This window comes from Symphalangus syndactylus, chromosome 8 (genome assembly GCF_028878055.3).
Source record: "Symphalangus syndactylus isolate Jambi chromosome 8, NHGRI_mSymSyn1-v2.1_pri, whole genome shotgun sequence".
In the NCBI taxonomy this organism is placed as follows: Eukaryota; Metazoa; Chordata; class Mammalia; order Primates; family Hylobatidae; genus Symphalangus; species Symphalangus syndactylus.
In genome coordinates this window covers 49,825,310-49,841,427 of record NC_072430.2, presented here as the reverse complement: position 1 = coordinate 49,841,427, position 16,118 = coordinate 49,825,310, and the positions used below count along the sequence as shown (strand labels likewise).

At 40.2% G+C, this 16,118-nt stretch overlaps 1 protein-coding gene across 11 annotated transcripts in view; it reads left to right on the top strand.

Annotated features, from left to right (window-relative positions):
* Positions 1-16,118, top strand: part of GARIN2 (golgi associated RAB2 interactor family member 2) — a 103,183-nt gene that overhangs the window by 63,127 nt on the left and 23,938 nt on the right. For 6 of the 11 annotated variants that reach the window (XM_055291358.2, XM_055291359.2, XM_063644418.1 and 3 more), the window contains one exon: positions 11,587-14,198. The exons of 1 other annotated variant lie outside the window; for it this stretch is intronic. In XM_055291358.2, coding sequence (XP_055147333.1) covers positions 11,587-11,687 — 101 coding nt within the window. In that variant the 3' untranslated portion in view covers positions 11,688-14,198. Of the gene's footprint in view, positions 1-11,118; positions 11,174-11,586; positions 14,199-16,118 lie in introns of those variants that run through there. 4 more of the 11 variants (XM_063644414.1, XM_063644427.1, XM_063644421.1 and 1 more) reach the window with 4 other exon arrangements.

Genomic DNA, 16,118 nt, shown 5'->3' with positions numbered 1-16,118 from the left:
AGGCTGAAATGAGAGAATTGCTTGAACACAGGTGGCTGCAGTGCTCTCTGATCACACCTTTGAATAGCCACTGCATTTCAGCCTGGGCAACACAGTGAGACCTGTTCTCTAAAAAAGTTTTTTTGAAAATTAGTAATAAAGAAAATGTTATTTGTGTCATTGTAACCAAACATTCCCCTTTCTGGGTAGTTTAAGATAAGTTGTTTAAATGGACTTGGAGAAGTTAGGCATGGTGGTTTGCGCCTGTCATCCCAGCTACTCAGGAGGCTGAGGCAGGAGGATTGCATGAGCTCAGTTCAAGACTGGCCTGGGTGACAGAGCGAGACGAGTGAATGAATGGATAGTGAATTGTATTTTGAATGAAGATAAAATGATATGATTTGGAGGTTTTTACTTAGAATGAAAACCATGAAGTTAGAAAAAAAAAAGCAGGCTGGGCGTGGTGGCTCACGCCTGTAATCCCAGCACTTTGGGAAGCCGAGGTGGGTGGATCACGAGGTTAGGAGATCGAGACTTTCCTGGCTAACACGGTGAAACCCTGTCTCTACTAAAAATACAAAAAATTAGCCAGGTGTGGTGGCGGGCGCCTGTAGTCCCAGCTACTCGTGAGGCTGAGGCAGGAGAATGGCGTGAACCTGGGAAGCGGAGCTTGCGGTGAGCCGAGATCCCCCCACCGCGCTGCAGCCTGGGCGACAGAGCAAGACTCTGTCTCAAAAAAAAAGAAAAGAAAAAAGAAAAGCAAACTCCTTCTTCATACCAGAAAATCAAATATAGACTCCTGGTTAATCACATAAATGTTCAGCTTAAAGTACAGAGTAGAATGATTTCAGTGAATTTTTTTTTTTTTTTTAAGTGGTAAGGCCTCACTCTGTTGACTAGGCTGGACTTGAACTCCTGGGCAGAAGTGATCCTCCTGCCTCAGTCTCCTCACTAACTGGGACTATAGACACATGCCACTCACACCTGGCTCTGTTAATGTATTAAATCAAAAAGTGTGAAGTGAAATAAAAAACAAAATGCTAGTAAGAAAAAGCCAGGTGCCATTTTGTTTTGAACCGAGTATGTTCCTTCATGAGAAATATGGGTGCTTGACACATGCTCATTAAATATATTTTGAATTGTGAGATTTTTTTCCTTCATCAATTCAAGCTGCAGAGACAGTTTATTTTTTATTTTAGTTAATTAATTATTTTATTTAGAGACGGGATCTTGCCCTGTCACCCAAGCTGGAGTACAGTGGTGTGATCATACCTCACTGCAGCCTCAAACTCCTAGGCTCAAGTAACTCTCCTACTTTAGCCTCACAAGTCATTGGGATTACTGGTGTGAGTCACTGCACCTGGCCAGAAAACAGCTTAATTATGAAACAGTAACTTCATAATCAAGCTTTACAATTTTGTTGTTTTTATAAACTTGGGCTAATTATGATATAACATTATAAAAATTAAAACATTTGGCTTTCTGTCTCATATAATTTTATAGTTTCTTCTTCAGTTAATAGTCTCAAAGACCCTCAAAGACGTTGAAATTTTGAGGCCTCCAGGGTTCTTGGCATTTTGCTTCTTTAAGGCAGGGGTCAACAACTTTCTGTAAGTATTTTAGCTTCATGGGCCATATTGTATCTGTTGCAAGTACTCAGTTCTGCTGTTAGAGTGGCAGAGGTAGCCAAACAAATGAGCATGACTTTTCCAATAAAACTTTACTTATAAAAATAAGGTGTGCCTGATTTGACCTCTGGACTTAGTTTACATACCAACATTTTTATTTTATTTTTTTGAGATAGAGATGGGGTCTCACTATGCTCAGGCTGGTCTCGAACTCCATGACTCAAGTGATCCTCCCAAGTTGGCCTCCTAAGGTACTGGGATTACAGGCATGAGCCATCACGCCTGGCCTACATACCAATTTTGTTGTTGTTGTTGTTGTTGTTTTTTGAGACTAAGTCTCACTCTGTCCCCCAGGCTGGAGTGCAATGGCGTGATCTCGGCTCGCTGCAACCTCTGCCTCCCAGGTTCAAGTTATTTTCCCGCCTCAGCCTCCCGAGTAGCTGGGATTACAGGCACCCGCTATCATGCCCGGCTAATTTTCGTATTTTTGTGGAGATGGGGCTTCACCATGTTGGCCAGGCTGGTCTTGAACTCCTAACCTCAGGTGATTTGCCCATTTCGGCCTCCCAAAGTGCTGGGATTACAGGTGTGGGCCACCACGCTTGGCCTCATACCAATGTTTTAAGGCAAAAAATCAGTAGGAGAAATGACAGTAATTATAGTAATGTAGTAAAAGGAGCCTTGGGGTATTTATTTCATGCTGTAATTCTAGGCCAAGCCTCACTTTTCTCACCTATGACATGTAGCCACCTTGAAAGATGATTGAAAAAATTAAGATAAGATATGGAAAGCACCCAGCAAAATATCTGACACATAGCAAATACTTAATAAATATTCATTTATTCACTTTTTGTTTCAAGACTGCACAGTGCTTTGTCATAAACCAACAGATGTGAAATAATTAAGGAGAGTCAGGTTTTTACAGTTTGTAGTATATCTAATAAGTTCAAATATTAGAAATTTTAATTATGTGTTTATAGTTATCTTTTGAGTTATGCTTTTTTGATATAAATCATAATTACTTGGCTTCACAATTTGAGAAACTTCACACAAAAAGTTGAGGATTTTGTGTCAAAACATTATATTTTGAGAGTTTTACATTGTCACAGAAAAGGTTTGAGAATGTCACTTAAAATACATTATTTTGTTTTGATGTAAGAAGTAGGCAATCTGTATTTTGCTTGTGTGTTTTAGAAGTGCCTTTAAGACTGCATTCATTTAACATGATTGCTTCCTATGAATGTAGTGAGCTAGGTGCTCTGCTAGGACTTGGTTGTACTTAGAGTATCCATATTTAGATACTCATTTTTGTGTTATGTTTGAAATGTAAGTAACGCTTCAGAAAGTCTTTTTTCTGAGTTTCTATCAAGATAAAGCTGTTCTATTTTGTTTTTTATGAAGCTGGTTGAGATCACTAGAGCCATTTTATGGCACACAAGTGGGTCACATCCTACAACTTGAAAACCACTGATGTAGATAGACGAAAGTAACCCTTCTCCAAGAGGCTGTGTTCATAATTTCATTTAAAATTCAGCCACCCACTCTTCCTTCCTCTAGGAACGTTCCATACCCTCCTATTGGCAATTAAGTTTTAGTTCTTAAAATTTTAGGAAAGTATGCATTAACAATTTATTCTTTTTTGTAACTCATCTGTAAGTTATTGAGGGCTGTGACTACTGTTTGATGTTCATTTATGCTCAGAATTACTAGACACTCAAATATTTACTGACCAAAAAAATCTGGAAGAAAATAAGTTATGCGTTAAACAGTGGTTCTGTCTTAGTACTGGAAATCACATTGCCTCACATTGAAAACGGTATAAACTCCAGTTTATGTGTACTGGACACGCAGATTTAACTGTCTAATATTAAATAAAAAATTCTAGTATTAAACAGGTTGTTTTGTGACTCTGATAGTCATCTGGGCCCTTCCTCTGAAACACACACACTGTTCATACAATATGCAGGGATTCATGGAAATAAGGTCATGAACCCCAGATACAAGTCTCTGATCCAGGTGATTCATCGACTGTACAAATGACCTGCCAATGTTTTTCACGATAATGATTTGCATAAGGATAATCAGTACATACTTAGAGTTAATGAAAATAAATTTCATAGTTTTTATAGGCATCTTAAAGGAATCTTATCCTTCTGTATTTTATACCTTATCCTTTTATACTTAAAATTTGTAGCAAGACCAAATCACAATACTTTCTGCTTTCCCCTCTTATCCAGAATTGTATCCCTTGCTGTGTCTCTTAATGTGTTATGCCATATGCTGTATCCTTTGTATGTATTTCTTAAATACGAACAACTACATTTCAAGTTCTTTGTCAGCATTCTGCTTTTTACAAATGAGGAAATTGAGACTCAGAGAGATTAAATATTTTATCCATAGTCCTATTATAAGTGATAGAAAGGAGTTGAATTCATTTTATTTGATCCCAAAGCCCTTGGCTTTTCTGCTTTGTCTATAATATAGCCTGCCTTAAGACTTATTTTAACATTGTCTTTTTGGTAAGATTAGAAACTTTTTGATGAAAGCCATTTTCCCCTTTACCTAGTGTTTAAAAATGTACATGAGGCTGGCGCAGTGGCTCACGCCTGAAATCCCAGTATTTTGGAGGCCGAGGCAAGAGAACCGCTTGAGCCCAGGAGTTTGAGACCAACCTAGGCCACATAGCGGGACCCTGTCTCTACAAAAAATACAAAAATTAGCTGGACTTGGTGGTGTGTGCCTGTGGTCCCAGCTACTCGCGAGGCTAAAGTGAGAGGATTTCTTGAGCGTGGGAGGTTGAGGCTGTGGTGAACCATGATGGCACCACTGCACTCCAGCCTGGGCAACAGAACGAGAACCTGTCTCAAAAAAAAAAAAGTAGTTGAATTAAAGTGAAGAACTTTGAGCCTGTAAGTTGTAAATAAGCTCCTTAAGGGTAGGGTAGGGGGTTGTATCTTTTTGTCTTAGTGTGTCAGCCCTTAATGTGGCTGCGATACAATAAGAAATATATATTTGGTCTTTGTCCCTGATAACTGACCTAGAGCTTCTAAATCCCTCGAGATTTTCTTAAGCATAAAAGTGATAAGAGAGTCTTTTGTTTGAATGAGGGTTATAAGAGCATCTTTTGTTTCAGTGAGTCAACTCTTGGCAGGCCCCTATAATAGCTTCAGGTTAGGGGGCTGGTTGCCGGAAAGATCAAGGCATGGGGCCCCACCTTCAACCTCTGGGAAGGCAAAGAGGGGCTAGAGATAGCCAGTCACCAATGGCCAGTAATTTAATCATGCCCATCTAATGAAACTCCTAAATGACAGTGTTTGGAGAGATTCTGGGTTGGTGAATATTTCAAGGTGCTGGGAGACTGGTTTGACTGGAGAATGCATGGAAGCTCCACCCCACCTGCCTAAAGCTTGCTCTTTGCATCTCTTCCATTTGGCTCTTCCTGAGTTGTATCCTTTATACTAAACCAGTAATAGTAAGTAAAGTGCCTTTCTGAGTTCTGGGGCCATTCAAGCAAATTATTTTTATTTATTTATTTATTTATTTTTTTAGAGACAGGGTCTTGCTCTGTCACCCAGGCTGGAATGCCGTGGCATGATCATAGCTCACTGCAACCTTCAACTCCTGGGCTCAAATAGGCATGCACCACCATGCCCAGCTAATTTTATTTTTATTTTTTGTAGAGATGAGGTCTTGCTGAGCTGCCCAGGCTGGTCTTAAACTCCTGGTCTCCAGCGATCCTCCAGCCTTGGCCTCCCAAAGTGCTGGTATTACGGGAGTGAGCCACCGTGCTCAGCATTTAGCAAACTATGGAACCTGAGGAGGGGGTCATGGGAACCTCTGATGAATAGCTGGGTGGTGTGAAGTACAGGAGGCCCAAAACTTGTGGCTGGCATCTGAAGTCGGGGCAGTCTTTTGGGACTGAGCCATTAGCTTGTGGGATCTGATTCTAACTCCAGGTAGATAGTGTCAGAATGGAATTGAATTGTAGGACACCCAGTCGGTGTCCAGAAAATTGGTGTGAGGAAAAGACCCACACATTTGATGTCAGCAGTGTTGAGAATGAAAAAAAGCTCGGAATGGCACATAGTAGATGCTTGGTTTCAGTTTATACTTTTATCATTTATTTGTTTAAACTTTAGCCTTGCTGTGAGCTAAATATTAGAGACTGTTCTGTTCTAGTCATCTCCCATAAACAGATAATTTGACATTTGAAACACAATTTCATTTATTCTAGGTTGGCCATAAATGTGTTTACTGGGAGGAAATCTAACACTTTCACGTGTTCTTGATTAGCTTTTTCTACAAAGACGTAACCATAAATGTATTAATTTGCTGATGACTTTTTCTTGTTTTTCCATAGGCACATACTGACAGGCTTTACAGTGCAGTTACAGTACTATCACTGACTTACAGTACTTTTACAGATTATAGAGTCAGATGTCTGCAGAAATACTCTCTTGACTTGTGTGTGACAATGAACAAGTTAACTTATCAAAGCCTAATTCCTTATCTGCAGAATGGGGATGCTTAATTCAGTAGGTTTTATTTTGAGGATTGAGATGGTACATCAAGAATGGTAGGCATGGTGTTAGTATATACAGTATTAAGCACTCTTTCAGTGTTAGATAAGAGATAGGAGTTGTGTGACTTGGTTGTTATAGTCTGAGTTAATGATGAATAATTATAATTGTATGTTGAGGTCGGCTTTTTAATCTCTGAAATAATAGTGAAAGTCAAATGAGAGAAAACAACTTGTTGTCCTAAACAGTTTACTTATATAGTGAGATTAAGTTCCGTTCAGCTTTATCAGTTTCTCTATTTGACTCAAGAATTACTCTGGGGTGTTTTTTCAGTAGGTTTTCACTACACATTTTTAAATAGGCTTTTAAAATGACGTAGTTAGGCCAGGCGCAGCAGCTTATGCCTGTAATCCCAGCACTTTGGGAGACTGAGGCAAGAGGACTGCTTGAGCCCAGGAGTTCCAGACCTGCCTGGACAACATAGTGGGACCCTGTACCTACAAAAAATACAAAAAAATTAGCTGGGTTTATATTCCTGTAGTCCCAGCTACTTGGGAGGCTGAGGTGGGAGGATTACCTAAGCCCAGGAAGTCAAGGCTGTGGTGAGCCATGATTGTGCTGCTGCTCTTCATTCTGGGCAACAGTGAGACCCTGTCTCAAAAAGAAAAAAAAAAAGACATCATTTCCAGAGTTCAGTTTCATTATGGTGATTCAAAATCTTAGGCTTGGATAGAGCATTTGTTTACTGATATCAGTGTGTTTGTGTTAATATTTTGTTTTCCTTTTTTTTTTTTTTTCCATTTTGAGTAATGGATGTCTTTTGTGTCTTTTTGGGGCCTCATATTCTTTCCCCCCCTTACAAGTTTTTTTAGGATGCTCTTCTTCTACAAGTAACTCCTGTGACATTTTCTACAGTTCTAGTGTGGCATTTACCAAATGGCACTGTATTGGTTTTTTATTTGTTTACTTATCTGATATCTATACTAGATTTTAAGTTTCTTTTTTTTTTTTTTTTTTAGATTTTAAGTTTCTTAAGGATAAGGATTCTGCCTCAGCAGCCTTTTTCTTGACAATAACTATCCAAGTTTTTGGTACCAAGTGGGTACTTGTCTTGTTGAATGAAAAGGTAGTTTTAGCTTAACTCTTTTTCCTATTAGATTTGCAGTATAGTTATCTTATAGATTGACCTTTTATTCTTATTTCTTGTTTATAAGAATATCCTCATATGCTTTCCTCCCCTGTAAGACTGTCTTGTCAAAATCAGAGCATTACTCATACCCTCAGTCAGCAGTACTACCATAATAAAAGTTAATTGTACTCTAAACCTGTTGACATTTGTATTCTCATTAGCCTTCCTTTCTTATCAGATTTTTCTTTTTTCCTTTTCTACTGATACAGTCTTACTTGTCCTGAAATACTCTCTATTGTCACTGCTTCAGTTTAATTTATAGATAGCACCAGATATGAGTCCTTATTAGTTCTGATAACTCTGAAATGGTTATTTGGTATTTCTTCAGTGACAAGCAACCTATCCCCCCACCCGCCTTTAATGGCCAGTGTTTTTGATTTGCATACCAATAAGCGATCTAGGTAGAGGTAATTATCTACTAATTTGCTAACCTTTGGAACATACTTTTTTCTCTAGTGAGCTGTAAATCACTTGAAGTTAGAAGTTGGAATTTCTGGCCGGGCGCAGTGGCTCACACCTGTAATCCCAACACTTTGGGAGGCCGAGGCGGGCAGATCACGAGGTCAAGAGATCGAGACCATCCTAGCCAACATGATGAAACCCCTTCTGTACTAAAAATACAAAAATTAGCTGGGTGTGATGGCGCACGCCTGTAGTCCCAGCTGCTCACGAGGCTGAGGCAGGAGAATCACTTGAACCTGGGAGGCGGAGGTTGCAGTGAGCCGAGATCATGCCACTGCACTCCAGCCTGGCGACAGAGCGAGACTCCATCTCTCAAAAAAAAAAAAAGTTCGAATCTCTTATAATGCTTTTTTAGAAGCCTAACACTTCAGACACATTTTTCAGGGAAGGTAATTGATTAAGGGAATGGAGAAAGTCTGCATGGAGTACATTGAGAGCAAAGCAATAGCCATGTGAGTTTGGTAATTAGGATTCTTTGAGTTTGTCATTGTGAGTTATTTACATGATGAAAGAATAAATGTAATCAGAACCATGAACCTGACATATTTGAAAGTATTAGAGATCCCTTTTGGAATTTTTCATATAATTAATGCTTTTATTCCTTTGGTAAACTGCTTTCTTACATATTAAAATTAAAGATGTAATATATATTTTATTTGTGTGGTAGAGGAATTCCTAAATACTAAAGAGCCATGACCCTAATGATTGCATAAGTGATTTATTTAGAAATTCTTATTTTATTGTTGCACTGCTTATGAAATTGCTTGGGGCTTGAGAGATAACACTTCGATTACTTTTCTTGATTTAAAGGTTCCAGAACTCTTGAAAAGTTTTGTTCCTGCTATTTTGTTTTGTTTTGTTTTGTTTTTGAGACGGAGTCTCGCTCTGTCGCCCAGGCTGTAGTGCAACAGTGCAATCTGGGCTCACTGCAACCTCTGCCACCACCCACCGGGGTTCAAACAGTTCTGCCTCAGCCTCCCTAGTAGCTGGGATTGCAGGCACCTGCCACTACACCCGGCTAATTTTGTATTTTTAGTAGAGACGGGGTTTCACCATGTTGGCCAGGCTGATCTGGAACTCCTGACCTCAAGTGATCCACATACTTTGGCCTCCAAAGTGCTGGGATTACAGACAGTTGTGAGCCTCTGTGCCCGGCCAACTGACTTTAATAAGTAATTGTAATTTAAAGTTTCAATATTTGTTTGTTTTCAGAAAAGTAATATCTTTGTGTTTTTTCCTCAGATTATAAAAGCAACACATACTTTTTTTGTGTGAATATTTTGTAAGATATCCAAGTAGTATAGAGGTGGAAAGTAGGGACTATTTGGTCTATTATCCTCATTTTTCAGAGATATTAGTTGAAAACAATATTGTATATATTCTTCTGAATATTTTGTTAATAACTTTATAAACATGTCTTCTATGTATATTTGTAAAAATGGGATGGTAGATAAACACTGTTCTGAAGCTTGCCTTTTTCACTTGCCTTTGTTTCATGTCAGTTCATAAAGAGCTTCATGCTCTAGTAGTCACATTAAAAAGTAGAAAGATCAGACTAGTCTGGGTATTATATATTTTAAAAAAACAGGTGAAAAGAAACCATGAAATTAATTTTAACAGTGTATTTTATTTAATACAATAAAGGTATATCAAAATTATTACCATTTCAACATGTAGTAAATATAAATAAATGAGATACTTTATATCCTTTTTTCTTTTTCTTTTTTTTTTTGTTTTTTGTTTTTTGAGATTGAGTCTCGCTCTGTTGCCCAGGCTGTTGTGCAGTGGTGTGATCTTGGCTCATTGCAACCTTTGCCTCCCAGATTCAAGTGATTCTCGTGCCTAAGCCTCCCAAGTAGCTGGGATTACAGTCACGTGCCACCACACCTGACTAATTTTTGTATTTTAGTAGAGACAGGGTTTCACCTTGTTAGCCAAGCTGATCTCGAACTCCTGACTTCAAATGATCTGCCTGCCTCAGCCTCCCAAAATGCTGGGATTACAGGCGTGAGCCACCGGCCTGGCCTACATCTTTTTTTTAATACTGAATCTTTGAAATTCATTGTATGTTTTATACTCACGGCATATCTCAATTAGAATAAATTTTCGTTAGAAATACTTGGACTGTATTTAGATTTTATTAAGTTTACAGCTGAAAAAGTACCCAAATTGTTCCAAAAATATGTGCAAGTTTTCTAATAATGGATGGAATATGTTTTTAAATTTAAATTAATTAAAATTAAATACAACTTAAAATTCAGTTACTCTAGCCACATTTCAAGTGCTCACTATCCACGTGTGGCTAGTATCTTTCTTGTTTGACAGTGTAGCTTTAACAGCTTCACAGTATTCCATTATATGGATTTTACTACAATTTATTCAGTTTTTCTACTGATGGGCATTTAGGCACCCCCATACTCTACTTTTGGAGTTTGGAGCATTCTGAATTTTGAATATTTAGATTAGGGATACTCTACCCATATAAATAATGTGACAGTGGACATCCTTATAGAAATACGTAGTATAGGATAAATTTCTGGACGAGGGATAGAGGTTTGTTTATTTATTTATTTATTTGTTTTTGAGATGGAGTCTTGCTGTTGTTGGCCCGGGCTGGAGTGCAATGGCACAATCTCGGCTCACTGCAACTTCCGCCTCCCGGGTTCCAGCAATTCTCCTGCCTCTGCCTCCCGAGCAGCTGAGATTACAGGCGCCCACCACCACACCCAGATAATTTTTGTATTTTTAGTAGAGACGAGGTTTCACCGTGTTGGCCAGGCTGGTCTCAAACTCCTGACCTCAGCTGATCCACCCGCCCTCGGCCTCCCAAAGTGCTGGGATTACAGGCATGAGCCACCACGCCCAGCCACCACGCCCAGCCACCGCGCCCAGCCCAAAGGTTTATTTTTAAATTTTGGTAGATAATGCAAAATTACCGTTCAGAAACATTGTACTGTTTTATAGAGTCAGCAATACACAATGTCTGTTTTTCTGTGTCATTCCCAACACTGGACTTCATTGTTTACTTACACAGATACACATAACCTTATACCAAAAAAACAAACAAAAAATCCCTTATGCCAAAGTAGCAATTTTTATGTATTTATGCTATGGTGTTTTTTTCCCCTACTCTAATTGGAAGAAAAGGGTCACTCTTACTGTAAATATTTCCTTGGGGAGAACAACAAAAAGGCAAAACCAGAAGTCATTAGAAGCTGTGAGAAATTTAGGTTGGAGGCAAAGAAGCAAAAGAATATGAGATCCTCAAATGGATGTAATCTGCCCTGGTGCCAAGTAGATCAAGGTATCAAAAAATTTACCTCCTTCTACCTTTTCTCAGGAAGTTATTGGAGGACTCCCAGGAAGAGAGGAGTAGATGAAGAAAGAGGAGAGAGGTGAGGGGAATTTCCCACGGTCAGGATGAAGGAATGATGATGGCTCTAGTGCTACACATTTAGAGAGTTTAGTTGCAACATGGTTCTGTCAGATTCCATCCAGGAAACAATGGCAAAATCATCCCCAGCAATGGAAGAGAGTTTAATGAAAGGCCTGCTCTCAAAGTTATGGGCAGGGATAAGTGAATAAACAAGGGATGGTGAAGCACCCCAAGGCTTAACAGCAAGAAGCCCACTAAATCTAGGACTGAGGGAGCAAGAGAGAGAGTTGATACTGGAATTTACCAGAGCTGTAGCTATATAACTGGGGCCACCTGATGTGAATTGTGACCTTAGGGGAACATAACCTATGCTAAACAATAAGAAGAAGCCAAAAGAATACAGAACCCATCCAATCTTTCCTTCTTCCCCAGTGGTTAATTTCCATCGACTGGAAGCCGGAGGACAAGAGAATATAGGTAATGCAGTCTATAGAGTCAGCCTTCTAGGACATGGAGCAGACGGAGAAGGATGATGAGTGGATGTGGGCAGAAAGAAAAAAATCTAACATAGAGTAAGTAGGAGGACGAAGGGTTCCAGAAACTATTGACACACACACACACACACACACACACTTGAAACTGATAGGTTACCTGATTTGTTTGAATGTATACATTTAAAAATATATTGATTCTTTTACCAAAGAATGTGGGTATTGTGAACCCAAAATATCTGACAGGTCTCAGTCAATTTAGAAAGTTTATTTTGCCAAGGCTAAGGACGTGGCTGTGACACAGCCTCAGGAGGTCCTGACGACAGGTGCCCAAGGTGATCAGGGTACAGCTTTTTTTTTAATACGTTTTAGGGAGACATGAGACATCAATATGTACATTGGTTTGATCCGGTAAGGCGGAACAACTTGAGGCGGGGGCTTTCAGTTGATAAGAGTTAGCAGGGGTCATAAGTAGGTAAGAGACAAATGGTTGCATTCCTTCGAGTCCTTGATCAGTCTTTCACTGAATACACGGTTTAGTCTGGCCCAGTAAATCTGCATTTTTACATAAACCATAGGGCAGAGGAAGCAATCAGATACGCATTTGTCTCAGGTGAACCTCAGAGGGATGACTGAGTTCTGTCTATCCTTTATCCACAAGGAATTTCCTTGTGGGCATATGGTGAGGGAGCTATGTAGCTTTTTATCCTCGTAGCTGTCTTATTTAGGAAAAAACCAGGAGACAGGTTTGTCTGACATAGTTCCCAGCTTGACTTTTCCCTTGGCTTAGTGGTTTTGGGGTCCTGATACTTACTTTGCTTTCACAGGATGTATTAGTGATTTAAATAAAAAGTGAGACGCAACTTGTGGAGAGAGGGAATGTACTATGAGAGAGAGCTAAATATTCATCTTCCATAATAAATGCTCAACAGATAACTAAAAAAAAAAGAAATGGCATGTATGTATATATAGAACATACACACGTATTTTATATATGTATATATGTATGTATATATAACATACAGCCTATTTCTATACACGTCACTAGAAATATGAAGGTAAGTTTAAGAAGAAACTGAAGAGGTAAAAGTGGTCTCTAGGCAGAACTCAGGTAGAGGAGGTGAGACATTGAATTGTTCTTCATATTTGGTTTAATGGAACTGTTTGCTTTTTAAAAAAATTATACACACATAATTTTGTGTTACACAACTATATGTACAACACATATGCAACACAAAAGTTGTATATTAGGGGCCCCTTATATGGAGTGTGTAAAAACATTGCTGTCACCAAGGTAGTGATTATTTGCATCATTTCTTAACTACTTCATTCTGATTGTCACTAAATAATTTGGGAAAAATCTCTCTCCTCTTGAGTTATTAAATGTTTGGCAATAGGTAGGTGTGGTTTTTCTCTTCCTGTCTTATCTAGTATTTAAATATTCAAATTTAATGCAGCACGTATTGAGTTTCTAATATGAGCATATATAGATTGCAGTGTGCAGGGGTCTCAGAGCCACTACCAGTGGATTGGAAGTCTATAGAATATTTGCAGTCTAGTTGAGAAGATAAGGTACTCATCCATAAAAATTTGATAATAGGCCAGGCACCGTGGCTCACTCCTGTTAATTCTAGCACTTTGGGAGCCCAAGGTGGGTGGATCGCATGAGCTCAGGAGTTCGAGACCAGTCTGGGCAACGTGGCGAAACCCCATCTCTACCACAAATACAAAAACTTAGCCGGCTATGGTGGTGGGTGCCTGTAGTCCCAGCTACTTGGGGGGTTGAGGCCGGAGGATTGCTTAAACCTGGGAGGTCGAGGTTGCAGTGAACCAAATTGCGCCACTGTACTCCAGCCTCAGTGACAAAGTGAGACATTGTCTTAAAAATAAAATTAATGCGGCAGGTGTTGAGTTTCTGATATGAACATAAATAGCACTGTACAGGGCTCTCAGAGCCACTACCAGTAGATTGGAGTTCTGTAGAATATTTACAGTCTAGTTGGGAAGATAAGGTACTCATATTAATACATGAATATTTGATAAAAGGGCAGGCCTGGTGGCTCATGCCTGAAAGTCCAACACTTTGGGAGACCAAAGCGGGAGGATCACTTGAGCCCATGAGTTCACGAGACCAGCCTGGGCAACATGGTGAAACCTCGTATCTACAAAAATAGAAAAATTAGCTGGGCATGATGGCGTGTGCCTGTAGTCCTAGCTACTTGGGAGGCTGAACGTGGTAGGATTGCTTCAGCCTGGGAAGTAGAGGTTGCAGTAGGCTGAAATTGCACTATTGCACTCCAGTCTGGGCCACAGAGTCAGACCCTATCTCTAAAAAAAAAAAAAAAAAAAAATTGATAATAGATGGCAGTGCCAGGCAGGACAGATTAGCAGCAAAATAAGCAGTACAGAAAATAAGTGCTTCAAGGGTTGATTACTGGCTGGCTGTGGTGGATCAGGCCGTAATCCCAGCACTTTGGGAGGCTAAGGTGGGTGGATTGCCTGAGCTCAGGAGTTCGAGACCAGCCTGGGCAACATGACAAAACCCCATCTCTCTCTTTTCTTTTTTTTTAAAGAGTTATTAAGTTAGAGCCATCAATATATCCCTCTGGGGCTTGAGCTGTTCATAGCAGTAGGGAAAAGATTTTGATGAGGATAGGTAGGAGGCTAGGCATGGAACCTTAAATTTTCATGGTTTGTTTCAGACTGCCTTGATATTTGTGTTTTGTTGTATGTTTTTGTATTTTGAGGCAGGGTCTTACTCTGTTGCCCAGGCTGGAGTGTCGTGGTGTGATCACAGCTCACTTCAGCCTTGACCTCCCCAGGCTCAGGTGATCCTCTTGCCTCAGCCTCCCAAGTAGCTGGGACTATAGGCACACACCACCACAACTGCCTGTATTTTGTACTTTATGTAGAAATGGGGGTCTCACTGTCTTGCCCAGGCTGGTCTTGAACTCCTGGACTCAAGGGATCCACCCGCCTCGGCCTCCCAAAGTGCTGGGATTACAGGCATGAGCCACCATGCCCAGCCGTCAGACTGCCTTGATACCGTTAACTCCTTAATAACAAAGTAATAGTTCTTTTTTTTTTTTTTTTTTTTTTATACTTTAGGGTTTTAGGGTACATGTGCACAATGTGCAGGTTTGTTACATATGTATCCATGTGCCATGTTGATTTCCTGCACCCATTAACTCGTCATTTAGCATTAGGTGTATCTCCTAATGCTGTCCCTCCCCCGCTCCCCCCCCCCGACCCCACAACAGTCCCCGGAGTGTGATGTTCCCCTTCCTGTGTCCATGAGTTCTCATTGTTCAATTCCCACCTATGAGTGAGAACATGCGGTGTTTGGTTTTTTGTCCTTGCGATAGTTTACTGAGAATGATGTTTTCCAGTTTCATCCATGTCCCTACAAAGGACACGAACTCATCATTTTTTATGGCTGCATAGTATTCCATGGTGTATATGTGCCACATTTTCTTAATCCAGTCTATCGTTGTTGGACATTTGGGTTGGTTCCAACTCTTTGCTATTGTGAATAGTGCCACAATAAACATACGTGTGCATGTGTCTTTATAGCAGCATGATTTATAGTCCTTTGGGTATATACCCAGTAATGGGATGGCTGGGTCAAATGGTATTTCTAGTTCGAGATCCCTGAGGAATCGCAAAGTAATAGTTCTTAATAAGTTATTTTGTTATGCATTACTTGCTTTAATCATTCTTTTTTTTTTTTTTTTTTTTTTTTGAGACGGAGTCTTGCTTTGTCTCCCAAGCTGGAGTGCAGTGGCGCGATCTCTGCTCACTGCAAGCTCTGCCTCCCGGGTTCACGCCATTCTCCTGCCTCAGCCTCCCGAGTAGCTGGGACTACAGGTGCCCGCCACTACGCCTGGCTAATTTTTTGTATTTTTAGTAGAGACGGGGTTTCACCGCGTTAGCCAGGATGGTCTCAATCTCCTGACCTTGTGATCCGCCCGCCTCGGCCTCCCAAAGTGCTGGCATTACAGGCATGAGCCACCGCGCCCGGCCTGCTTTAATCATTCTTTTCTTTTTTTAAGGAAATATGTTTGGATGATTTTAACCTTCTTTTGAGATGGAGTCTCACTCTGTTTCCCAGGCTGGAGTGCAGTGTTGTGATCTCTGCTCACTGCAACCTCCCATCTCCCGGGTTCAAGTGATTTTCCTGCCTCACCCTCCCGAGTAGCTGGGACTACAGGCGCGTGCCACCATGCCTGGCTAATTTTTGTATTTTTAGTAGAGACAGGCTTTCACTATGTTGGTCAGGCTGGTCTCGAACTCCTGACTTCAAGTGATCCGCCTGCCTCAGCTTCCCAAAGTGCTGGGATTACAGATGTGAGCCACTGTGCCTGGCCAATTTTAACTTTTAACATTGTCATAAATGGTACCCTGGATGTTCTATATATGTATATATAACATAAACATATGCCCTATTTCTTTACATGTATACCCTGTTTCTGT